General features: G+C 39.4%; 2 protein-coding genes across 3 annotated transcripts; both read right to left on the minus strand.

Moving 5' to 3' along the window:
- Positions 1-6,885: 6,885 nt before the first annotated feature.
- LOC105542928 (olfactory receptor 51E2) lies at positions 6,886-24,165 on the minus strand. Of its 2 annotated transcripts, XM_011984644.1 has the most exons (3): positions 23,962-24,165; positions 12,498-12,576; positions 8,155-9,471 (listed from the first exon to the last, which is right to left on the minus strand). In XM_011984644.1, exons 1-3 carry the CDS (start codon positions 24,088-24,090, stop codon positions 8,459-8,461), a joined length of 1,221 nt encoding a protein of 406 aa, XP_011840034.1. In that variant the 5' UTR covers positions 24,091-24,165; the 3' UTR covers positions 8,155-8,458. The 2 variants fall into 2 exon arrangements, with proteins under 2 accessions (XP_011840040.1, XP_011840034.1); XM_011984650.1 differs by lacking the exon at positions 12,498-12,576 and having other exon boundaries at positions 6,886-9,471; positions 23,962-24,157.
- On the minus strand, positions 17,460-18,404 carry LOC105542919 (olfactory receptor 51F2-like). Its single transcript, XM_011984637.1, has one exon. The coding sequence runs from the start codon at positions 18,402-18,404 to the stop codon at positions 17,460-17,462; it is 945 nt and encodes a 314-aa protein (XP_011840027.1).
- Positions 24,166-27,167: the final 3,002 nt, after the last annotated feature.

The following is a 27,167-nucleotide window of genomic DNA, read 5'->3' on the forward strand; positions in this document are numbered from 1 at the left end:
ATGGTCCTTAGTCCCTGGAGACCCTGTTTCACTGGGAAAGACAATCTCACTACAGTGACCACTTGCCTGAGACTCCCAATTCTGGAAGCCTCTCACAGAAGGAGCTGTCTAGGACCACATCTATGAGTTGATTCAGCTCCCAAGACACCCAGAAGCCCTTCCAGATTAATGAGAACAGGAAGGCAAACACACTCCCAGGACGCTGACCCTTGTGAACAAGGAATAAGCAGTGGCCATAACCCCTCTCTTTTAATTCACCACCTTTTAAACTTCAATCATATTTTCCTGAGACAACGTTGGAGACTGGCCCTTCTGTTGGCATTCCTTCTTCAGTGCATAGATCAATCAGTCATTTTAGGCTCATTTAAATCCTATTTGAATCCCATGTCCCCTGCCCACCATGCTACCTTTCTTTTTACTGTCTTCCACTCTTAGTCTTGGTACTAGTGTGTGTGTGTGTGTGTGTGTGTGTGTGTGTGTCTGTGTGTGACAGAGAGAGAGAGAGAGAAAGAAAGAACAGAGACAGCAAGAGAGAGAGAAGACAGACAGTGAGAGAGAGAGAGAAGAGAGACAGCGAGAGAGAGAGAGAGAGAGAGAGAGAGAGAGAACGAGAGTTCTTAAACTTCAAGCTTCTAGGCAGATGTGACCAAGTGAGTGCTTTAAGAAAATCTGTGACTTGCTTGTCACACATACCAATGCACATTCTCATCCCCTCCATTTTCGTGTGAGGCAGATATTATTACCTGTTCCGTTTCCATGGTAATAATAATGAGTATTTGTTGAGTTTGTACTATGTATTAATACTATCCTAGGCATTGTCTGTGGATCATTGCACATAATTTTCACAAAAGCACTGAGCGTAGACAACATTATCATCCCTAGTAAACAGGTGAGAGAAGCCAGCCTCACAAAGAGTGAATTGAGTTGATGAGTAAGATAACTATCTGTTCTTTTTATTGGACTATGTTTCCTTATAGGAAGCCTGTGAATATCTCTTGGGGTAGAACATCCACAATATTTGGGAACAGATTTGATTTTTGAAGAGAGTCATAATTGGCAGGAACAAGAGGTAGGAGATCAAGTGGAGAAATGCCACCTTTGGGCAAAGAGGTGGCCACAGGGAAGGGGGCTGGCTTTCTCGTGTGGGTCAAAGAGTAGTTTCCAAGGACACTGCAGAGAGTGTCAGCCTTTACAGGCCCTTTGGAATTGCCTGTGACTTCTTAATGGTGTTCAGGGCATCTAATATTTAGAATGGGGGCAGGTTTTAGAGATTTTCTAATTCAATTACCATGTTTTATAGTTAATCCCAAGAGATTATATAAATTAAGTAAGGTCGCCCTCCTAGTAGCAGAACATGAGATGTAGCTCAGAGCTCCAAATTCCATTCCAGGACTCTATCCTTCCCTCAACATAGGACCCAGGGCAGGCTATTCTTGTGTTTTACCCCCGCCCCCAGGTTCTCTCTGGGCCTGCTCTTTGGGAACATAGTATGGAGTAAGAGGGAAGGCATCTCTTTAAAAGCAACTCAACATAGGGCCTGTGATTAACACTACTGTATCGTACACTTAAAAATGTGTTAAGAGATTAGCTCTTATGTTCAGTGCTCTCACCACAAAAGGAAAAACAATAGCAACAACAGCAACAACAATAAAGGAGGTGAGAGGAAACTTTTGGAGGTGAAGGATAAGTTAACCACACTAGCTATGGTGATTGTTTTAAGGGTGTATCACTTATGTTCAAATATATCAAGTTGTATACATTAAAAATCTGTAACTTTTTGTATGTCAATCAGACTTCAATAAAGTGGCTTAGAAAAAAAAAGAAAAAGAAAATCTCACATCACTCTCATGGGTAGAACCTGTGGGAACTGGGACAGATTGGGTTACACTTCTGATGTTCTTTTTCCTCGCAGAAGGGATGCAGAAACATTGAAAGCAAATGATCCTGTGCCTGTGACTGAACCCTCCTTGATCTCCGAAGGGCAAGTGTTACACCGTTGCCCATGTTTCATCTGGAAACAACAGAAGTACACAGAAGAACATGATTTGTGCAAAGTCACCTCCTGTCGTGGAAGTCTTTTCCCAGCATCGGTCATCACTTTGCTGGGCCAGTCCATGCCAGTCCATGCTGGTCCATGCCTGCCTGGTCAGGCTACAATCTTCAAAAAGTAGACTACGAAGTCAGAGAGACCCAGGTTCCAGTCTGAAGTACTGAGTGACTCAGAAAATTATATGACCCCCAGTTGTGCCTCAGTTTCCTAGTTGGAACAGTGGCCATCAACATAGATACTTGTTTTTTTTTAAAAATTAAATTAAATTTTTATTTTTTTAATATATTTTTTTGAGACAGAGCCTCACTCTGTCACCAGGCTGGAGTGCAGTGGCACGATCTCTGCTCACTGCAACCTCTGCCTCCTGGGTTCAAGTGATTCTCCTGCCTCAGCCTCCTGAGTAGCTGGGACTACAGGTGTGCATTAGCACACCCGGCTAATTTTTGTATTTTCAGTAGAGATGGGGTTTCACGTGTTAGCCAAGATGGTCTCGATCTCTTGACCTCATGATCTGCCCTCCTTGGCCTCCCAAAGTGCTGGGATTACAGGCGTGAGCCACCACCCCCAGCCCCAGATGCTTTTTTTGAGGATTATGTAAATAAGGTATTATTTTATTGGAGGATGAACAGTAAGCCCTCAGTATATGGTAATATTAAATGCAATAGAGATAAATGAATCCAAAATTTCTCAAACCTTTACCACCCTCCACTCCCCACAACCAGGTGGAACAGATGCTCTGTGTCTAATGTCATACCGCCTTGGCCCTCTTCTGACTTTACCGGGAGCTGTGTCAGACATTTTAATTCATTCTGAGTATTTCTCCCACTTTAAATTGGTGCCCTTTCTCCATGCTTTTCTGCTTTTGTGCATTCTTCAAAGTCATAGAAGTAGGCAAAGCCCAGGGGCAACCTTGGGTCAAATGAGGATGCAGGTTGACGGCAAATGCCCTAGTTCAGCCTTTGGACAGACAATTCCCCCAAGGCATTCTGAACAGAGTCCTAGCAGAGTTGAGTGCTCATTGTCCACAGCAGCAACCTTGGTAATAACTCTGTGTTGAATTTTCTTCTGCCTTGTCTCACTGTCTCTGTTCCCTCACTCCTATTTTCTAGAAACATGTCTTAATTACACTAGCTTCACCCAAGTCCCTGTCTCAGGCACTGCTTTTAGGACCCCCAAATAAATATTCCAGACATTTCTTTTTTTTTTTTTTTTTTTTTTTTGAGACGGAGTCTCGCTCTGTCGCCCAGGCTGGAGTGCAAGTGGGGAATTGCTTGAAGCTCTACCTCCCGGGTTCATGCCATTCTTCTGCCTCAACTTCCCAGGTAGCTGGGACTACAGGCATCCGCCCACCACGCCCAGCTAATTTTTTGTATTTTTGGTAGAGACGGGGTTTCACCCTGTTAGCCAGGATGGCCAGACATTTCTTACATAACTCTCTGCCTCATGCTTAAGAACAATTAAATGGAACAAAGTACATCAAAAGGAGAGAGTTAGGGAAACGTATTTATGGAGTGTGGAGGATCTAGGGTTAGTCATAGGATGGTTTTCATATGGATTTTTCAGGGGTTTTGTCTTTAGAACATGTGAGTTCATGCAGAGTTATGGTTAGATCAGTTTATCTTTGATCTTTAGTCACATGGTCTAAGCAAACTGTTATTAAAATAATTTAAGCTTGGGGCTGGGCGTGGTGGCTCACCCTTGTAATCCTAGCACTTTGGGAGGCTGAGGCAGGTGGATCACCTGAGGTCTGGAGTTCAAGACCAGCCTGGCCAACGTGGTAAGACTCTGTTTCTACTAAAAATACAAAAAATTAGCCAGGTGTGCTGGCAGGCGTCTGTAATCCCAGCTATTCGAGAAGCTGAGGCAGGAGTATGGCTTGAACCCGGGAGGTGGAGGTTGTAGTGAGCTGAGATTGTGCCATTGCACTCCAGCCTGGGCAACAAGAGTGAAACTGTGTCTCAAAAAATAATAATAATAAAATAAATAAATAAATAAAAGAATTTGGGCTTGTGTAGTTTGTGATGCCGACCTTAGATTTGGCTGGCCCAGTTAATTTGATTTGTGTTTTGCATGTTGTTTTTATGGGGTTTCTTTCAAATTTCAGTTCTCCCTTCACAGGTTAGCTGCTCACAGGGACAATTTTCCCCACTTTTATAACTTTTAGGTTTGTATTTGTCAGAGTTCTCCAGAGAAGCAGAATCAAAGGAGATATATAGATAGATAGACACATAGATAGATAGATAATATGTAGAGATAGAGAAATAGAGATATTTCTGTTGAGGAATCAGCTCACGCAATGGAGACTAGTGAATCCAATATCTGTAGGGTAGGTCAGTAGACTGCAGAGCCAATCTGGAGACAACATGGCAATTAAGTCCTCAGGCCACCTCTGTTGGGATAATTCTTGTTGCCCAGGGCAGGTCAATCTGATCTACTGAGGCCTTCAACTAATTGGATAAGGCCCACCCCCATTGTGGAAGGTAATCTCCTTTACTCGAAGTCCTCTGATTAAAACATTAATCTCATCTGAAAAAAAACATCCTTACAGGGAAATCCAGAAAACATGAGTGACTAAGTATCTGGGTACTATAGTCCAGCCAGTGGGCACATGATATTAACCATCACAAGGTCATATGATTTTTTCTCAGCCACATGATCACAACTTTATTATTCCAATCAGTAAGATATTGCTAAGTTATTATTTGACAGTCATAGAAGGATAATTGAAAGTATAATTGAAGGTTTTTTTCTATTTCTGTACTGCTGTCTGAGAAATGAAACCTACAATAAGGTTACAGGTAGAAAAATGGAGAAGAGAAAGTTGACTTACCCAAGCGTGCACAGTGCCAGGAAGTCTCCCGCCTTCTGTTTGCTCAGCCTTAGGCTAGGTGACCAGATGTACATACAGCTGGTATCCTTCAGGATGGGATTTGAAGACTATAAAAATTGCCGCTATAAATAATGGCCCTGTTACAACCTTGGTAGCCCTACTATTAAAGCTTTATTACTTTGAACTAAATATCATCCTCTTCAAGCTACTCTTTAAAATACCTTAATAATATATTTTAAACCTGACATCTAAAATATAATCATTTCAACATATTCTCAAGATAAAATTGATCATGAGAGTTTTGCATTATTTTTGGCAACTTTTATTGTGGTAAACATATGTAAAATAAAATTTAACATTTTAAACATAAAATGTACAATTCAGTAACATTAAGCAAATTCATATTGTTGTGCAACCCGCATAACCACTATCCATTTCCAGAACTTTTTTATTATCCCAAACGGAACCTCTGCACCCATAAACAATAACTCTCCATCCTCCCCTTCCCCAGCCCCTGGTAACCTGTATTCTACTTTCTTTCTTTATGAATTTGCCTATTCTAGATACTGTATGTAAGTGGAATCATATATGATTTGTCCTTTTGTCAGCTGGCTTATTTTATTTAGCATAATGTTTTCAAGTTTCATCCATGTTGTAGTGGGTGCCAGATTTTTAAGACTGAATAATATTCCACTGTATATATAAACCACATTCTGTTTATCCATTCATCTGTTGATGGACATTTGGGTTGTTTCCACCTTTCGGTGATTGTGGATAATGCTACTATGAACATTGGCACAGAAGTCTTTGGCCTATTTTGTTTTGTTTTGTTTTGTTTTTTTTGAGAAGGAGTCTCGCTCTGTTGTCCAGGCTGGAGTGCAGTGGTGGAGATCTCGGCTCACTGCAACCTCCACCTCCCTGGTTCAAGTGATCCTCCTGCCTCAGCCTCCAGAGTATCTGGGATTACAGACACCCACCACCACACCTGGCTATTTTTTGTATTTTTAGTGGAGATGGAATTTTACCATATTGGCCACACTGGTCTCAAACTACTGGCCTCAGGTGATGCGCCTCCCTCAGCCTCCCACAGTGCTAGGAATACAGGCATGAACCACCATTCCCGGCCTGGGCTACTTTTAAAAGTTAAAAATCTTAGGACAGAGGGAAAGGGAGAGGAGGTGATAAGAGTATATAAACAACTTGGATCATAGTGGGAGACAGTAAGGGATTAGCTGTTCACAGAAGAGAGAGAAAGAAATCTACTACTCATTAAATTGTCAATATGGCTATGTTCTTAGGCATATGGAAGTAGGCTGGAGGATCTGAATTGAGGTAAAGGAGTGGACAGGAAGGTAGAAGAGGACTGAGATTGTGGGGAGAGACATAGTAGAGTTTAACCTCGTAAAATGAGGCACATGACCTCATTATTTGAGGGTGGGGCCCAACACCTGAATCTGCACTTTACAGAGAGCATGGGTACACTTTCATTTCTTTAGAGAAATCATCCATTTCTTCTATTGTGTTTCCTCCCTTTAGCCCTGGCCTATGTGCATTGATTAACTGCCTGACTTTGGAAGCCACTTTACTGCCTCTGAACAATGAAGCACAGTTGAATGCTCACAGATCTATATGCTGGCAGAGCCCGTCATCACTACACATCAAGTATCTGTGATTCCCTCCTCCTAAGAGAGAGCCTACAGTATAGAGTCTCCCTCATGGTTTATCTACCCAAGTCCTGCACCCAAGACTTGTTTAGTGAAGCTACGGAGGGAACATATAGGCCCAATGATTGTATTCAGATCTCAGCTGCTCACTGGATCTGCTCAGCAGTACAGTGGGAATACCCTACATTGAAATAAGATGCATTCAGCATCCTTACTATTGTGTGAACCATTCCAGTCAGGATTCCTGCACTGGTGAGAAAGAAGACTAGGGAATCTCTCACATCTCCAACTCTGATTTATAGGATTCTATAAATGTAAAATCAATAGGCATAACACTCAGCAAAATTTAAAATAAAATTTTATTTTATCTTATACTTAAGTTCAGACAATAGCATGTGGTGTACATTCAAAATTTTTGACAGGTACAGAGCACATTAAAAAATGAAGACATGATCAAGGAGATGTAAGAGACAAATAGACAACAACATTCTCCCTGAATCTGGAAAGAAGCAAGCAATAAGACCATGAAAGGTGGCTGTAAAACAGGAAGAGTATTCTGCATGTGTTGCCCACAACTAGGGCAGGATTATCTCTCATCACACGTTCAAAGCCATTGATGTTAGCGTGTAACAGAAAGAAAACAGAGGATTTGTACAGCTGAGGAAATAAATGGCAGATGTTACCCAGGAAGCAATATAACGTGGTAGTTAAGTAACTGTATTCAACTGTCGAATTTAATTTTAAATCTTGGTGCAGTGCCCACAAGCTGTGTGACTTTAGTCCCCTTGATAATATAAACTTCATTTCTCTCACTTATAATAAAGAGACACAAATGGTACCTACTCCACCAAGTTATGAAGAACACATGAAACCTGTAAAGCACTTACAATAGTGCCAGAACATTGTGAGCACACGTGATATGTTGGTTGGCGTTATTATTAACGGCTTATATAAATTCCCAGGTAATGCATAATGACAATAGAGACTGTGACAAGCCCTGGCTTACATAAATGGTCAGCTTCGTTTTCCCTATTTCATTTGACATGTTATTCCATTGTATGCTTTGAGACAGGGTCTTGCTCTGTTGCCCAGGCTGGAGTGTAGTGGTGTGATCATGGGTCACTGAACCTCAAACTCCTGGACTCGAGCGATTCTCCCACCTCAGCCTTCCGGGTAGTGGGGGCTACAGGTGCATACCACCATGCCCAGCTATCATATTCCCTATTTAAAAAGTTGTACACGGGCCGGGCGCCGTGGCTCACACCTGTAATCCCAGCACTTTGGGAGGCCGAGGCAGGTGGATCACGAGGTCAGGAAATCGAGATCATCCTGGCCAACATGGTGAAACCTCGTCTCTACTGAAACATACAAAAAATTAGCCAGGTGTGGTGGCACGTGCCTGTAGTCCCAGCTACTCAGGAGGCTGAGGCAGAAGAATTGCTTGAACCCAGGATGCGGAGGTTGCAGTGAGCCGAGATCATGCCACTTCACTCCAGCCTGGTGACAGAGCAAGACCCCATCTAAAAAAAAAAAAAAAAAAAAAAGTTGTACATGACAGTTAACCAATACCTCCATAATAATAATAATGATAATAATAATAATAAAAAGAAAGTAGGGACAACACTAAATCATTAGCAATTTGAGCACATTTCCTCCAAGGCATATGCTATTTTTCAACTTGGCTTCAATCATGTATCTTTATGTTTGGTTTTATTGTAGTCTTTAATTCACATAATACTTCATTAGTATGTATTATTCCACATAATAGTCCTTTAAGTAGATGGACCATACTTTAGTTTATTATTCCAGCCAGAGAAAAGCACTGATGTGCTTATGGGCAACTGGAAATAAGCTAGTGTTGGAAATAATTGTTTATCAAGCCAATAAAGATAAGGAGAAGTGTAGTGTTAAGGGTCACTTGCCTCCCACAGCCTGAAAGTCCTTGTCACAGCTGATCTTGAACATAGCCAGCACCCTTGTTCTGATCTGTTTGGTTTTGGCACCATAGATGATGGGATTGATGACAGGAGGCAGCAGCAGGTAGATGTCACCCATGACAACACGCACAATGGGATGAAGGCTGTTTCCAAAGCGGTGTACCACTGAGAGGCCAATAAGTGGCACATAGAAGGCAAGTACCACACCAATATGTGACACACAGGTTCCAAAGGCCTTGGCCCGCTCTGACTTAGAAGGCAGTTGCAGCACCGTTCGTATTATCAGAAAATAAGACAAGGAGATGAACATTACATCCACTCCCATGACCAGCAGAATGGCAGTAAGACCATATACCACATTGGGCAAAGTGTCTGCATAGGCCAACTTCATCACATCCTGGTGGACACAATAGGAGTGTGAGAGTACATTGGAGTGGCAGAAGGCCAGTCGCTTGATCAGCAGAGGCAGTGGGAAAAAAAAGAGGGACCCGCGGACCACAGCCACGATGCCAATCTGGGCTGTTACTGTATTGTTGAGCACAGCAGCATGGCGCAGTGGGTGGCAGATGGCCACATAACGGTCAAAGGCCATGGCCAGCAGGATGGTGGATTCAATGGCCGAGAGGGCATGAATAAAGAACATCTGGGTAAGGCAGGCCTCAAAGCTAATCTCTCGGGAATCAAACCAGAAAAGTGCAAGTATCTTAGGCATGGTGGATGTGGATAAGGCCAGGTCAATGGCTGCCAGCATGCAGAGAAAGAGGTACATCGGAGAGTGCAGGTTGCGTTCCGTCCTTACGATGAAGACCACGATGCAGTTTCCAAACACTGCCACTACATACATGGAAAGGAGGGGGAAGCCAACCCAGAAATGGGCTTTCTCTAGTCCTGGGATACCAATAAGCACAAAGGTGGCATGTGTGAAGTTGCAGGAACTCATAGCTGGAACTGAGGAGGGGTGACTGGAGAGGGTGAGGTCACACTGGCAGTCTGCAGGGACATAGAGCACAATCAGAGAATGCCCTGGAAACTTGAAACTGACATCCCACCCCTTTTGTCTCCTCCCACCCCCACTTAGGGTCTTTTATAAGCTCTGAGGCCCTCTTCCAAAGGGGGAACTGTGACAGCTCAAATTCATTTATGCATCACTACTCTCAAGGTTTATTTAAATTTTTAAAAGGGAACCCTGGGAGAGCAATGCTTTTTCCAAAATGTAGCCTTTCCAAATTCCCTCAGATTCTTCCTACTGATCCATACCTTCATTGTCTGGATATTTGGTGACCCTTTTTTTCTGATATGTGTTAAGAGATACACTTTTGGGAGCTCCTTCCAGATAAGGCTGCCTTTCTTATTTTACTTTCCCTGCTTCCCTCTCCCCACTTTCTTTCTTTCGATTATTCCTTCATTCCAGAAGCATTACTAGCATAATGTATGCATTTAATTCATGCGAAAGAGAGAGGCATGATCACAGAAGAATCTTCCTGTTTAGACTTGAAACATGAGTAGAAATTAGACAGAGAGTGGAATAATGGGTGTTCCAAGGCAGTGAGGATAGGAGATAACTTTGCAAATTTTCAGGATTCCCGGTCCTCAATTCTGAAGTCAGCCAGAGGAATAAGAAGCACAGCAATGACATTTTTTTAAAGCTTAAAAGAACATAAATAAACAAAACCTAAGGAAAAAAAAAATGCCAAAAGCCAATCTCTTTCAGATTAAAGGAAACTCATCTGTGGTCATAAAATCAAAGGTAGTGGCTCCCTCTGATGACTTCTTCAGAGATGAAGGTGCTGTCAAGACACTGGTGAGTACCTCCACATCTGAAAGCTTCTTCCAAGGCCACTTTAATTGCATCCAAGGATAGTTTGAGTTGAGTCCTTACTTTGGAGAAGTATTATTAATTTTACAATGATATTTTTAGAGCTTTGTCTTTCCTGAAACTTGTGCCAACAAGTCATTCATCTCAGGGGAGACATTTCTTTTTTAGAAGCCCAGTGTTTCTTTGCCCCAACTCCCTACCCTCACCCAAACACCTGGGTTCTGACTTCACGAAACTTCTTCTCTGCTAGTTTGCCTAGGTACCTTGGTCTTTAGAGCTAATTTTCTCTAGAACGCCAAAGCCTTGGCTGCAAGGCCTAACTTTTGGAAACAAATGATGCAGGTGTCTTCATTGATTATCTGTTTCATTGAAACAGGTTAGCCTGCTTATATTGCACTCCCCTAACCCCAGAATTTTTCACTCATCATCTGAGTTCTTCCTGCAGCTGGGAGATGCCCTTCAATTTGGTCTTAATGTAGAGGGGTTAGATACCAGTGATCTTAAATTACAATATGATAACATTAATACAAAGAGATTAGAACTGGATTCTCCCCATTTTGGATAAGCAAGGAAGGACAGATTCGGGGTTCAAAGGTTACAAACCCATACTTCTGCCTCTATTTTCTCTTCTCCACCTTCAGAACTTGTGCAGACAAAATAGCTAAGCTCCTTGACAAATATTAAATACCATATTTGGCTCCCAGTTGCTATCAGAACATGAAAAGCCCTTTTCAAAGGCAGATGATTGCATCCTTTAGTGAGATACAAGGTAGTTTGCATCTTGCATCCATCCATCCATTTCTGTATCCATCATAGCTTGGGGAAGGGGATACAGAAATTTAAACAAATCATGCTGTAATGTGTGGGGCAGAAGTAAGGAACCTTCCCTGAAGAGAGGCCAGATCACTAGACCACTGTGTTCCAGCGAAATAGGACCCAGGGTGAAGAAAAGAGCAGGCATGGAGGGAGACCAAGGGGAGCACAGTGACGTATATTTTCTTTCTTAATGCCTTTTGCTATGCTACCACATGCAGTGCTGATAGATAACAAGATTATTGGCCCCAGAGCTGGTTACTTTCTTAAACCCTCTCTCTGCAGAGCATATTTTCTGCCTTGCTGGTACCTGCACATGCTCACTAGAGTATAAGACTTTGGGCCATCATCTCATCTCCCAAAATACCTATCCTGAAAGACCTCACGTCACCCTCCCATGTTGCCTGGCATCCTGCCTAAAGTAGACTCCCTGCTAAACCCAATTTCAGCTTCTCTTTGGGTCGAATGTGGCTGTTGCATTCATTCTCACTTGCCTTTCCTGATTGTTGCTAAGACTCTGGGATATCTCTTCCCAGTCCATAAAGTTGTGGATGGGATGCAAGGACTTCTCCCTGCCCTGACTTGAACCAGTATGTGGGGTCTTCAAGGTCCCTTAGGATGGCAGGAGCTAAGGCTGCCTGACCCCAGGTGAGGGTGCACTTACCTGAGAATGGTACAGTCCTACTTAGAAAGAGCAACTGGAACTGGTTTTGCTTTCTGGTTCAGGCCTTTTTTATAATGTCCCTCAGAAAGCCCATGGGAACAGGCTGTGGAGTATGAACTGAGGCCCCAGGGACTTGGCAGACAGAGGAAAAATATCTCCATGTCCACTTGTGTGCCATTCCCACGGGCTTCCCACTATTCCTGTCCAGGGAGAACAACCTCAAAGCACCCACTGCCTCTGCAATCACTCCCACACTCACATATACAGGGCTTTCGACAATCTGCTCCCACTCCTCCAAGCTAACCTAAGCACACAGAGTCAGCCACAGGATGAGCGTGTTTCTTCATGTGCCACTCTGCTAGACACAACAGACAACATGTGTGACTAGGCATGGTCCTTAGGCTTTAGGAGTTTGCATCCTCTCTAAAACTACAAAAGTTTAGTTCCATAATTCAAAATAGGGACATGCAATTCTCCATATCTTTCCCTAGCCTTTCTTCTGGTTGACAAAACAGCCCTTAATGTATCAAAGCCACTCTTCATTGCTCCTGGATTATAGATAAAGCCTAGATGAGATGACAGCTTTTTGTCCTAGGTCGTATAGTTAATTAGTGATAATATTGGTTAGAGAACCAGGTATTCTGACTCTTTGTTTATTCACATTAAACAAATGTTTGTCAAAGGATTACAAAGTTATAAGCAAAATAGATAAAAAAAAACCACCCCAACCACCTTCTCCAGGATATTGAGGTATCCTCAGTACCTCAGGATGCTTGATGGCTCTCTTCCAGTGACGTGTCCCCTACGTCATACCCAGCAGAGTTACCTTCATACTTTATTAATATTTAACACTAACCTGTTCTATCTGCCATCCTTTCTAAGTATGCCTCACACATGAGTCTTACCTTGTCATCATCACCGTAATCTTTGAACACAGAAACAGAATTACTTTCTTATCAATCAGCCATTAAGTATTTGTTGGTCACCTATATCTGGCAATGGAGTTAATTAATTCATTCATTGTGTAATAAGCACATTCTCAATGCTGGTTTTGTGCAGGTACTGTGCTGAGTTTAGGGTGACAGAGGTGAATAAGACAAAGCCCTTGCCTTCAAAGTATTCACAGACACCTACCCAAAGAAACCTGAAATAATATGAAAGAGCAGTGAATGCCACAGATTTTTGTGGGAACTTGAGAGGGGTATTTATTTAGTCATTGGGTGGGTCCAAAAAGAGCGTATTTCAGCAGACAGAAAATCATGAAAGAAACAGAATTTTCTATAGAGGAATTATGAACAATTGTAGCTTGGCTGAAGCATAGAATCAACCAAAAAGGAAAGAGAAATTGAAGAGGTCAATGGATGTGAACTGATGATAGGCTGTGAACTCAAGGACTTCATCCTGTAGGAATTGGGAGGTGAATAAATGGTTTTAAGCAGGGACATCACAAATAGACATGTGTTTCAGATTGCTATTCCAGAAGCTGTTAGGAGGGTGAATTTTAGGAGGATGAAGTGGATGTGCTTATGAGTTTAGTTATGTGAGACAAAACTTAAGATACGTAGCATTTCCTCATCCTTCACATTCAGTTATTCAACCGATCTTGTCTATTTTTCCTTCTAAAAATCTTTTGCATGTTTCCTCTTATTTCCATCTTCACCACCACTACCATGTTCAAGTAGCTACAACAGTGGCCAGTGGTCACTACTAGTGCTCTGGCTTTTAGGAAAGTCCCCAACTCATTGTGAGCTTATGCATCTTGGTCAGAGCATGACATTTGTTCTGCAACCCACCCAGTCTCGGTATCTACATTATCAATTTCCTATAGATGGAAGCTTATAAGCTGCCAGGATTGTTGGACAGAAGGACTATCCACAGGTTAGCATTTGTGAGGTGAGGTGGGGGAAGAGAATCTGCAGAAGTTGTGCGAACATCTCAGTTGTCCTTGAGGTTGATGTTCCTTTTTCTCCTTTCTATTTTTAGGACTCTGAGTATCTCCATCCTTTTCCTTCAGCTCTATTTGCTATCTTCTGTAATAGTAGTGTATGGAAACAAATAAACATAACCCTAGTCTGTAGGCCTGTATCATCTGAGCTTTTCCATCTTTCCACTTCAGATCTGCCTGTAGCTTCTCTGGATTTTTGTTTTTGCTTCATTGTGAGTTACAGATATGTAAAGATGATCTGTGGGGGTACATATTAGGGAATAGAAGGGGAAAGAAATATGTAGAAATAAACTGGCAGTTTATTCAAAATATAAATCACCCCTTTAAAGTGGCCTCCTAAGTTTTACTATTACCTACATTCATTCACTAGACAAAGCAAGTTTTATGTTGGAAAGTGGGAATAAGGCTTCACAAGATTAGGATCAGGGTATACTAGATCATATGAAAAAGAGTGAACTTTTTATACCAAATAGCAGTACTTGGCACAGTATTCTCTAAAATGTGAAATTTCACAAAAATATATTTGTAGATACGAAGAACTTTCTGGTATAGGAGAACTTTGTTATCTTCTTGTATGCCATCAAAATCCTTACGCATCAAAGACACTATTAATTCATTAATTCAATGAAGAGTAAAAGTTACAATGGAGCAGACACTATAGATAGAAATGTGGAAACAACAGTGAATAGACCCAGTCCCTGACCCCAAGAAGTGAGCTCAGAGTTTGTTGTGGGGAGAATGGTGACAAGAGAGTTTGGAAGGAGTTGTCTTGAGAGAGAAGAACAAGGTGCTGCAGGAGCACCTGGAAAGGGCACCAGACAGACCAGAGAGGTCAGGAAAAGTCCCTGAAGGAGAGCCCCTTCTATTCTAAGTCAGGAGAAGGAACAGAGTGAGAATGCTCTAGGTGGAGGTAGGCTTAAAAGGGACAGGACATTCTTTACTGGGACTTAGGACATGCAGGTTGTTTGTTGTCTCTGGGGCATTGTACAGAGGGGAAGCAATGAAGCTTAAGAGGTAAACAGAGCCAGATCATTAAGACATTCTACTATTTTTACTATGTGGCAGGCCCTATTTTAGGGCTGGGAGATAGCGTAAATGGACCAATTCTTTATTCTCAAAAACATTATGTTGTGGTAATGAAACCAGAAAATAAATAACATTTATGTAATATACTGGGGTATAAAAATGCTAAAAATTAAAAGTAAGGCAGATAAAGATGAGAGTGAATACAGGCAGGAATTGAGGGAGAGGTGTTGTTGTTGTTATTATAACATCAAGGGCCCTGTAATAGGGTGCACTTGAGCAGAGATCTATATAAAGTGAAGTGTAAGTCATGTGGGTCTCTGGAGGACAAACATTCCAGGTAGTGAGAATAGCATGTGTAAACTGATGTTGAAGCATGCTTGATGAGTTTAAGAAAATATTTGGAAGCTAGTGTGGGTGACATAGAGTGAATCACTGGCAGAGCAGTAGAAGATAATATTGGGCTGATGGAGGGAATATAGATCATATAGATCTTTATATGCTTTTACAGTGACTGTGAATTTTTCCTAGGTAAGACAGGATGCCATTGGGGTATATTGAACTTGATCTACCTTGTGCATTAAACTGATTAGTTTAATCAGTCTAACTTCACTATGGGAGAAAATAGACTGTAAAGCAAATGTGGATGAAGGAAGACCCACCAGAAGGCTGTTATAATAATTTAGGTCCAAGATGATGGCTTGCATCACAGTGGTAGCAGTAGAAGTGGTATAAAGTGACTTGATTTTAGACATCAATATCTGAGATATCTAGAAGAAAGGGTTGCCAGAACATGCAGATGTAGCATAGGAGTGATAGAAAGGCATCAGGGATAACTACAAGTGCTTTGTCTCAACAAACTGGAAGGTAGAGTTACTGAGTTAGGGAAGACTGTGGGTGAGCATGCTTTTTCCTTGATGGGAATATTAGTGTATATTAGATGTTGATTCTAAGATGATTATGAGACATTCAAGTAATGATACTGATACATAGGCAGTGGGATGAGTCTGAACTACGAATATTAATTTGGATTTTGTCAGCATAGAGATGGTACTTAAAGACATAATACTGAATGGGATGACCAAGGAAGGGATTATGACAAAGCATAAAGGTCTGAGAACAAAGTCTCAGGACATGCCAACATATTAAGATGAAGACTGACAATAATTGAAACTGAAATGTTGTGATCAAACAGGCTGAGGATTTGACATAATTCTTACAGTACTATAAGTACTATAGTCATTTAATAAATTCCCTATAGGGAATGATGAGGAAACCAGAAAAGAAACAGCCTATATGTAATACGTTGAGGAATAAAAATGCTAAAAATTAAAAATAAGGCAGGTAAGGATGAGAGTGAATATAGGAAGAAATTGAGGGAAAGGTATTACTATTATTATTATTATAACATCAAAGGCCCTGTAATAAGGTGCAGTTGGCAGAGATCTGCATAAAGTGAGGGGGGAAGCCGGTAGATATGAATGATTACTTCTACTTCATTTCTGGATCTATAAAGCCCATCTTAAATTAGTGATATTAGTGTGGCATTGAAATACATGCTTTAAAAATTTTGAGAATTAATGGACATACCCAGGGTGGAACTAATTCTCTTTCTGGATTAAGCCATTACATGACTATTATGACACAAATTTAAAAATACATAAGTAAATGACCATAATTCATTTGTAGTCACTTTCCATTTCTGTTGGGGCAGATTGTTGATGGAGGGCTGAGAGAAATACTGAAATATGCTTGAGTCAGGAACGATCATCAAGTAGAAATATATTTGTAAGGTTTGAAGATTTGATTTGGGCTTTTTCTCCCTAATTTGACTGAAAATTTCTAGAGGTTAGAGTGGTGGTTTTTAAAAATTAATTGTTTTACTTTTTTATGTTTCCTAGTAAAAATTACCTGAACTTCTCTCTATATTTAGATTTATAAATATAAATATAATTTATATATAAGCATATAATTTATAAATATAAGTTTATATATATATTCATATAATTTTTGGAAATATAAATTATATATAAATTATATACCTATATATTATATTATAGGTAGCAATATAGCATTAAAGTTAAGAGTGTGGGGGGCTCTGGAGTCAGTCTGCATGGATGTGCTCTGCCATCAGCAACACCAGTTACTAGCTGTTTAAGCAAGCTACGTAACATTTCATGCTTCAATTTTCTTATTGATAATAAAAGTGATTATCTTATAACATTGTTTTAGATATAAAATGTGTTAATACACATAAAAAACACTTAGAACCATGACTTGTCAGAGCAAATAATAAATGGCAATCGAAATTACTAGAACAGTTGGAAAATACTACCTATTTCTCACACAGGAGTGACTTTTCTATAATGTGTCATTCTAACTGCTATGAAGTAGATGAGATAATAATAGAAAGGCTGTCGGCAGGGACAGAAGGCAACAACAGTTTGGACCCAACAGTGGTGTGAGAAGGAGAATTTTTAGATGTAAGGCTAATTTTAGGCTGTTCATCTCTTCCATTCCATGTCTTCACCTCCTCATCTGGGAAATAAAGTAGTCAAACTAGCTGATGTTCTAGATGCATTCCAGCTTTAACTTTAAATGATTATATGCTTAGCTTCAATGGGCACCAGTTCTTTGGTTGTTTTTGTTTTTAATTGGTAACATGACCTGAAGTATACCATCTTGAGGGGTCCATCTAGTGCTGGAATTCTACAATTCTATGTTTCTTTGGAATGGAGAATTTTTATCACAGCTCTACATACCTGTTTGGTTTTCACACTGTAGATGATGGGGTTCGTTACAGGGGGAATCAGCAGGTAGGTGTTAGCAATCATAGTATGTACATAGGCTGGGGCTTGTTTCCCAAATCTGTGAACAAAGGACAGGCTGATCAATGGAATGTAATCTATAGCAACAGCCACAATGTGGGAGACACATGTGCTGAAGATTTTCTTCCTCTCTTCTGGGGAAGCAATGCTAAGGACAGTCCTAATGATCAAAACATAAGAAAGGAGGAGGAGAACTGAGTCTACACCAACAGTAGGGAACATGGCAGTCAACCCAACTGCATTGTTGATTCTGGTGTCTGTGCATGACAGCTTCATCATGTCAGGGTGGTAGCAGTAGGAGTGGTGGAGTACGTGGCTGTAGCAGTAGGAAAGTCTTATAAGAAGTGCTACCATTGGTGTCAGCATTAGGATCCCCCCGATGACACTTGCCACTCCAATTTGAGCTATTCTGGAGTCAGTTAAAATTATGGCATACCTAAGGGGATTAGAGATGGCCATAAAACGATCAAAAGCCATGTACAACAGCACCGAGGATTCCATGACAGTGAAGAATTTAATAAAGAACATCTGGGACAGGCAGGCATTAAAGCTGATTTCCCTCACATTGAACCAGAATATACCCAGCATGGTGACCAGAGTGGATATGGATAGGCCAAGGCCAGTGGTAGACAGCATGGAGAGGAAATAGTACATGGGTTCATGGAGGCTGGGCTGAGTGATGATAGCGAAGAGGATCAGGCTGTTTCCCAAAAGAGCAGTTACATAGAGGAAGCAGAAGGGAATGGAGATCCAGGTGTGGAAGGCTTCCAGCCCAGGAACACCAGTGAGCAGGAAAATGATGGAAGTGGAGGTGATAGTCTGCAAAGCTGACATGCTGAATTAAAAGTACAGAACAAGGTGAGAGCTTAAAACAAAAAAAAAAGCTACGTTCGTTTGTGTATTGATCGAATTAAAATAATTTTATTGTACAGAAAACTGACATGAGTATTTATATAATATGAAACTATGAATGACTCATTTAAATTGATTAAAAAATGTCAGATTTCAACTGCTGTAGTGGATACTTTGCTTTGTCTTTGAATTTGCCTCAGTGTACAATCTTTCTTCTCTAGGGCACTTTGCTGGCAGCTGTGTTTATATCATGTGACCAGTCCTCTGATCATTCTAGCCATAGATAACCGAACTAATAATAAACACTTTACCCCAAATTTGCCAATCATATTTCATTCTTTCTGGCATGTTGAAATTGTGCTAAAGAGGTAGTGCGTTATTTTTCCTCTATGGTTATCGCCAGAGAAAAATTCACTGGAGCTGTGGAACAGCAATATTACATTGGTCGTAAGTGTGGAAAGCAGAGAAGCTTACAGACAATTTGGGAAGCCAGAAAATATGAAGAAAGAGATCATTATAATACAAAGTCACACATAGGAAGTGACAAATAAATGGCTTCAGCATCTAACTATTAAATAAACCCTTACAATGTGATACCTGGCGTCACATTTGGAAGAGATGGTGAATTAGAATACAGACCTCCCACCAGGCTTAAGAAGACAGGAGGCGGCCCCCACCTGATAGAGTGTGCTGCCACCTTCCAACACAGTTCTCTCTTCAGTCCGCTTGAAGACTAGTTCTCCAGAACGGAATCTCTCTATTTTGTTAAGACATACTTCTTAGGAGATAACTAATGGAATGTTACTGTTTTGTTTCGGGAGGAAAAAGTATAACTTTATTGCAAACATCACATTTTTTTTTTTCATTGAGTACGGAATTGCAGAAAGGTAGATGGGTATGGGTGAGTTGAAGATGGGGGTCAAGGGAAAATCAGAGATTAGGGCTTTGGCTGCAGAGGGCTCAATCAATGAGAGATAGCTAGTTGCAGGGTAACTATTCTTCAGGGGAAAAGAAAGGGTGCTGGGTGGCTGACAGTAAGTGTTGATAAAAGAGAGGATGGAGAGGAACCTCAACGTATCCAGACTCACACATTCACCCTGATGAAGTGCCACCTCAAGGATCACCGAAAGAAGTCTTAGTGAAAAAAAGGGTAGGGATTTAACTAAAATTAACAGAAAACTAGAGGAACAATAAGAAATTTTAGGTTACACGATTTGACCAAATAATGAAACTATAGCTTTAGATTCTGGAATAACGTGTCATCAGGAGAGTGATGAAAATATCTAAAATGTATGATCAAACCTCTTAGAGAAATAAGACTTATAGTTAATGTATAGTATATTTCCAAGAAAACAAAAAGAATTTTAAATGTTCTCACCACAAAGAAATGATAAATATTTGAGGTGATGGATATGATAATTAGCCTGATTTGATCATTCCTCAATGCATACATGTATTACAACATCACATTTTACCCCACAAATATATACCATATTATTTGTCAACTAGAAATACGATAAAATAATTTTTATAAACCAAAACACACTAAAACGGAATTAACAGAAAGAGAGCATTCAGTGGTTTGTCGAATTTGGAGAAGGCTTTCTAGAAAAACCAGTGCTTGAAAGATTTCTGCGTTTTATATAAGTTGAGATGAAGAATTCCCAGGCTTTCAGAATGGCCTGTGTAGAAGTGTTGAGCAGTAATGCACTTGTAACACTTCTTCTCTTGATCTTGTTTTACTCTCTCAGGGACATTAACTGAGTATCTGGATCTTACATAGTGCTGTGTTAGAAGCTAAAGGACAACACAAATAAAACCCCTCTTAGAGAGTTTATAATCCAGTGAGAGAGAGAGAGAGCAGAACCATTGTTCAGTAACTTCAAGATCTCATATACATTGATGAATAATACAAATGGTTATGAAAGTACAGAGGGGCTTCATTTATGTCAATTAATTCAGGCTTTCATGATTTTTAATTCCCATGCAATGTCTGAGTTGTAATTTTTGTCATTGTGTTGTAGGAAATTTTATGTAACCACTTTAAAAAATTTAATTGCTATTTGAATAATTTCTCTTTCATCCTAACTTCTTCACGGTTCCCATTACTTCATTTCAACAATTTATTCATTGCCTATTTTCATTCTTCTTGGCAGTTTTTTCCTCCTTCTTGCTGAGAGATCATAAACAAAACAAAAGAAAACCATAGTGTATATAGTTTGACCTGATCTGTGTTGGGCCCAGCAAAAAAGAAATGATTTCTCTCCTTTCCATCACTCTACAACCATATCTTCTTGCACCCTTCCTACATTCACTCTGGGCTCAGAGACAAGAGGGTACCTTATTCTTTTCCACAGCCAATAACTCCACTTTAGCTCCTGACTATCAACCATGAACACTTGGTTCAGTTCAAACTGAACTGAACTATATGTATACATATACAGGGAGCCGAGTTTGCTGTGTCAAGAGTCTAGGGACTCTTACTGAAAATAAAAAATGACTAATTTTAAATATCCACTACATGCCAGACAGTGTATATCAGCAGTGTCAGAGACAAACAGACAAACAGATAAATGCTACTGGTTGTAGAGTGTATAAGAATAGGTTGTATCTAACAGATAAGACAGAAGAGATAATAGTGTGGAGTGGCAGATTTGGAGTGTGTGCATACATGAATGTGTCTGTTTGTGTCAAGAAGAGCCAGTTCCAAGAATTTTAACAGACTGTACGACTTATAACTGTGTGAAGTTTTGATGGGTAGATGTGAGTTTATAAAGATGAAAAACAGGAGAAGTGTGCTTTTGCAGTGCCATTGATAACATGAGGAGAGACATGAATGAAAGAATAACATAAGGCAGTTTGTTGGATAACTACAAGAGAAGGGATGTATCGAAGTCTTAAATGTGAGGCTAAATGAAGCTAGAGAAAGCACCAGAGGTCAAATCATGAAAATCTTGAATTTCGTGGAAAGTGTAATGAACTTAAATTTTTGCAGAGCATCAAGAACCAGACATTTCTAAACATTTTATTCACCTTTTATTGACCACTGGAAGCAAGGAGCTTTGCTTTTAATAAATAAATCATTTTCCATCTCTTCTCATTTAATGCCAACAAAATTCCTTTCCCTCTTTAGTATCTTGTTTAGTACCATTGGTTGCTTTTTTGCAGTCTGCAATACTCAAGTTTTACTCTAACTCAACAATAAAAGCTTCCCACAGTTTTATATAGATATTTCCAAACCATTCATTTCAACCAGGATATATTGAATAGTTTTCATAATTAGCCTTGTGCTTTGATAGTGATAGTGAGGGATACAAGACATAAACCCTGTTTCTTTCTCAATTTCCTGCTGTATCTTTTATAAGGATAAAAATTCCTTTGGAGAACAATCCGCTTTTGTTTATTATTCCTTCACCTTCAGTAACAATCTGAATTCTTTCCCTAATGACTCTGAAAATCCTCCAAATGATGTCACCCGTGATTTTTAATCTCAGTTTAATCTCAGATTTGTTTTTCTCTCCCTCATCTCAACTTTTGGCAATGTTTACCTCCCCCTCCTTGAAACTTTCTCCTTCATTAGCTTCAATGATGGTTATTCTGTGAGGTGTTTTTTTTCTTTTTTTCTGTTTGTCAAACAATGGTTTTGTTCTCTACCTTACAAATTGTGGGATTCTAGAGGAGTCTGCTTTTCTCCCAAGAAGTATCTCTTCTTTCCTTGCTTTTCTTATGCTCTCCTTGAGATATCTTGGTTATTCTCATGGCTTTAAATAGCACTTATATCCAGAAGACTCATAAATCTGCAATCTAATTATGGCATCTCCAGAGTTCTATGTTTTAAAAGTTAGCAGAATCTTTAATGCTGTGGCAAAGTTTCTGGTTTTAAGTGTAAAGGTAGTAATGAAATGTGAAAATACAGTGAAGCAATCAAACCTGTAATTTAAAAACATAATTGATAGCACTTTGGAGAACAAAGCTCCATGCTTCACGTGGTGAATAAAAGGTAAATAAAATACTATGGCAACCCCTGAGGGACATCTTCACCCATCATCACTCAGTTACTTCAACCTCTGTATGAGACAAATAGAACTCATTCTCTCCTCCCTTCCAAACTTGGCTCTTCTTCCTGCTTCATTTATCAGCAAATGGCATCGAACTCTAGCAAATCACTGAATTAAAATTACTACCCACCATATGCACACACATGTGTGCACACACACACCCTCGTCTTTCTCTCTGTCATCCCTTACATATAAAGATTAGTTTTTAATTGATTCTACTCCTGAAATGCAAAAAATGAGAACCTCGGGAGGTCTATATAAGAAGGCCAAGCAATTGTTAGTAGTGGGTATTTGAAGCTATTATTTCATTGTGTTTTTCTTACATTGAAAAAATCTTAAGTGTTTCTATCCAAGACTAGAGGGGGACTAATGAATATTCTTAGAAGGAGGCACTAAATTTCCCCCAAGCTTCTCTTTTGTGCTGCCTTCACTCTCAAATCTTTCCGACCCATCCTCTGCAATTCATACATACCTTCATTTTCTCTCTTGCGAAATAAGGTATATTCTCTCAACTAATTTTCCTGCCTACTCAGATTATGATGATACTCTTCTTTCACTGCACTATTATAAGCTATAGTTTGTGGCTCTCTTAATCTGCTGAACTAGACCGTATAGTGTCATCAGTATTCTCCATGCTATTGGCAATGGTATGGCTATCGTGTGTAACTGACCTGGGTTCAGATTCTAGCTCAAACACTAACTAGTTTTGAGACCATCCACACCATTAATAAAAATATTGCTCAAACACTAACTAGTTTTGAGACCATCTACACCATTAATAAAAATATTACTCATAGAAATAGCTAACATTTACTGGACACTTGTTTTGTGAACATTATTGTCCTCAGTGCTTTATAAGCATTATTTTAATTCTTACTATATCGTCATGCGACAAGTATTATTAGATTCACTTTAATTAATTTTTCTGGTAAAGACACTGAGTATCAGAAGTTCTGAAACATATTTGAAATCACACACAACTAGTGAAAGTCAGAGCTGAATTTTTAACCCAGGTGTTTTTAATTCCAAAGCTCATGCTCTCAAAAACAATTGTTTTACTGAAATCTACAAATAATACAAACTTTCTGTGATCCAGTTTCTTCATCTATAAGACAGGATATGCACTGTGTCTAATACCAGTAGCTGGCATGCAACGTGCTCGAAATTGGTAATTTTTCATTTTTAGTAATAGCTATTGGGCATAGAAATGAGATTCACTGACTGTGATAAATATATTAGCACACTAATTAAACCATTTGACGAAAAACAAGTTATCCAACCTGTATCAGGCAGAACAAAATACCCATTCTCTACCTATTTCCTGAGAATAAATAATTCTGCAAATTCTACCATCCTCCTCAGCCCACCATCCCAACATCTAATCTAATTCTGCACATTGTGAAGAAATTATTCCCTGTGGGTGAGAAAGTCCAATTCATCTAGAGTCAAGCATTTTCATTGAACAAAACAGTTTTACTTACAGAGCCCATACAGCAGTCCGGCCTGTTCCTTTCAGGCTGACTCAGAAGGCTGAGAAGCTTTAGATTCCAGGGGAGGGCCAAGCTTTCAAATATGAGGAGACTTATTCCAGCCTGATTGGAGACAAGCATAGAGCTGAGAGGCCAGTTCCTGGTGGTGGTGCTACTAACTCACTGTGTCTTCAGGGTGTGGAGATTCCCAGAAGACTTCTTTTGCCTCATATAGTCCTTTTATATCCGTTTCATTATGCAATTACTTATGGTGGCTATGTGCTTTATGGGCTGATGTAACTTTTTGTTCATGTGTCATTTACTCAAAAGCTTTTTTATTTAACAGCTTTATTGATATATAATTCACATACTATAAAATTCACCCATTTATAGTGTATGATTCAATTGTTTTTAGTAAAGTCACAGAACTGTGCAAAAAACATCATCACAATTCAATTTTAGAACATTTTCATTACCCTTAAAAGGAACCTCATAATCACTAGCAGTCACTCTGAAGGAGATTTTAAAAGACAAAATATTGTATCAAATTGCTAAATGGCATCCCCTATTATGAGTGAGAGTCCAACTCCAGCCCTTAACTCCTCAGTATCTATTATTATTCACAGCAGCATGGTTTCATTAGTCTGCTTGTGGTTCTTTGCAGCAGCAGTCTTTCTCTTATAGATAAAAAATGATTCATTTACTCATCCATACATATATCCAGTAAATATTTCATAAGAATGTCCCATATTCTAAACATTATGCTCAGTGATAGAGTTTTTTTTTAAAGAATACACCATAATTCTTACTGTTTAGGATTTTAGTGTAGAAGATAGGTTAACCAATAATTACATGTTAACCAATGATAAGGTTATCCTAGAGGCATGAACCAAATGTTTGGTGAATACGGTAGGTAAAAGTCTTAGTTCACAACTTAGTTGTGCATAAAATACAGTTTCATTTATTTTTTGTAATTTTGACCTGTTTTATATTTTGAAGTCCCAACCTACCAGGTTGAAGAGAATTAGTCACAATAATTTGGGGTTCTCCCTACTTGTAGTCAAATTTTGAAAATCTTGTATTGTATCAAGAAAAATTGTGGGTAGATGGGTGATTGATGTCACCTTCTGTCAGGTTACTATTGCTCTCATTAGTCTTTAATAAATAGAATGCATAGATTGCTATAAGTTGTCCATCTTGTCTACTTAATGGCCTCTTTAAATCCTTAGATATTCCCACTAATTTTGGACCACTCTTTGGGCATGTGGGGCTTGGATTCATTCTCGGTTTCTGTCTCTTACATCCTGCATTTAATCCATCAGTAAATTTTGTCAATCTCTTTGAAAAATACAACCAGAAATTGATCACTCTTTATCATCTCCAGAAATGTCACCTTTATTTAAGTCACAATTATCTCTCACTTGAGTAATTTCAGTAGTTTCCTAACCATTCTCCCTGCTTCCGATATTATATCCTCCCCACTATCAAGTCTGTTTCACTACTGAAAATGTGATAGCCTGAGTGATTTTCTTCTTCATAATGTAACAAAAACAATAAATAACAAGAACAATAATATTTTATTAAGCATTCTACATCCACGATACTATGCCAAGTGTTTGCGATAGGCAGGATAATGGCCCCCAAAGATATCTATGTCTCAATGCCTGGAATCTGTGAATATGTCACCTTACATTGTAAAGGGACTTTGCAGATGTGATTAAAGTTAAATAACTTGAGATGGCGAGATTAGATGGATTAGCTGGGTGGACCCAATATATTCACATGAGTCTTTAAAAGTGGAGAATGAAAGAGATGGCAGCATGAGAAGGATTTCATCCACTGTTGCTGGCTTCGAAGATGGCAGAAGGAGGCCACAAGCCAAGGAATGTGGGAAGCCTCCAGAAGGAGAAAATAAGATAATTGATGTTTCCCTATCCCCTCTATAAAGAAATGCAGCCTGATGATTCCTTGATTTTAGCTCAGTGAGATCCATGTCAACTTTTGACTTACACAACTCTGCAATAATAAATTCGGTAGAAGAATCCATTATTAGTTTGATTTATGTCTTAAACTATGTTTAAACCAAAAGTTAGCGTTTAAGTAACTTAGTTAGGTTTCTCAGTTATAAATGGCACAACCAGTATTCAAAGCCTGGGCTATCTGACACCCTTTCAGTTTTCAAAACTCAAGCCTTCACATGACCATCCATCCACCACTACTTTCAATTTGAGTCGTCTACACCCAAAAGCCTTCATGCATGCTGATGCGCCAAACCGAATGTTAACAGGTTGTCACTTGTGCATGCTTATACCTTGCACATAAAGGTTTTTTATTGTTGTGTTTCCTCACAGTAAATTTCTTGAGACCTTTGAAAACACTTTGCCTACCAAGTTGGGCAAATTCTAGGGCTGTGACTCTTTTCCCATTAGTCTCAGAAACTGTTTTGGAATAGTCACATATTTTTATTCTTATGGTTGAAAGAATGTTACTCTTATAAGAAAAATAAAGTTACTGTAGTGGTATCATGTAAATTTTGTGCCAGAGCTTAGTACATGAAAATGAAACTAGTGTGCATACTGGTCAAAGCACCAATACACACACTGGTACACATACTTCAAAATATGACTCTTCTCACTGCCCTATTCTCATGCCAGCCTAGCAGAACAGTAGTTGGTAATTTAATTAAACTTTCTGAAAATTCCAGTTCATTGTTCCTCCATGAAATTACATAGCAACACACCTTGTTGGTACATTAATATTAACACCATTGAATCCAGGAAACATATCATAGTCTGTGATGTCATTTGACTTCATACTAATGTTTCTGAAACTTGGTAATCCAAATGGGAAGTACCAAATTGGAGACAGGAAAACTCTGCACTAGGAACTTGAAATAAGTCTCATTTATTGACTGTCAACATTTTACTACAGTAAACAGTAAAATATTCTTGCCTATCAAATCAGCAAATGTTTTTTAAAACACATAATACACAGTGTTGTGTTGCTGTGTTACAGTGGACTAGGCATTGTTTTACAATGTTTGCATGAACTTTCTGGAAGCAGATTTTCCAGTATATTTTATTGTCCTAAAATGTCCATAATATTCCATTTCTAAAACTTTATTGAAAGGAAGATATCAGAAATGCACGTATTTTATGTACAGGAAAATTTATTGCCCCATTATTTACAGTGGTAAAAATATAGATAAAAATTCTCAA

The sequence above is a fragment of the Mandrillus leucophaeus genome, unplaced genomic scaffold, assembly GCF_000951045.1.
Source record: "Mandrillus leucophaeus isolate KB7577 unplaced genomic scaffold, Mleu.le_1.0 Scaffold1065, whole genome shotgun sequence".
NCBI classification, from domain to species: Eukaryota; Metazoa; Chordata; class Mammalia; order Primates; family Cercopithecidae; genus Mandrillus; species Mandrillus leucophaeus.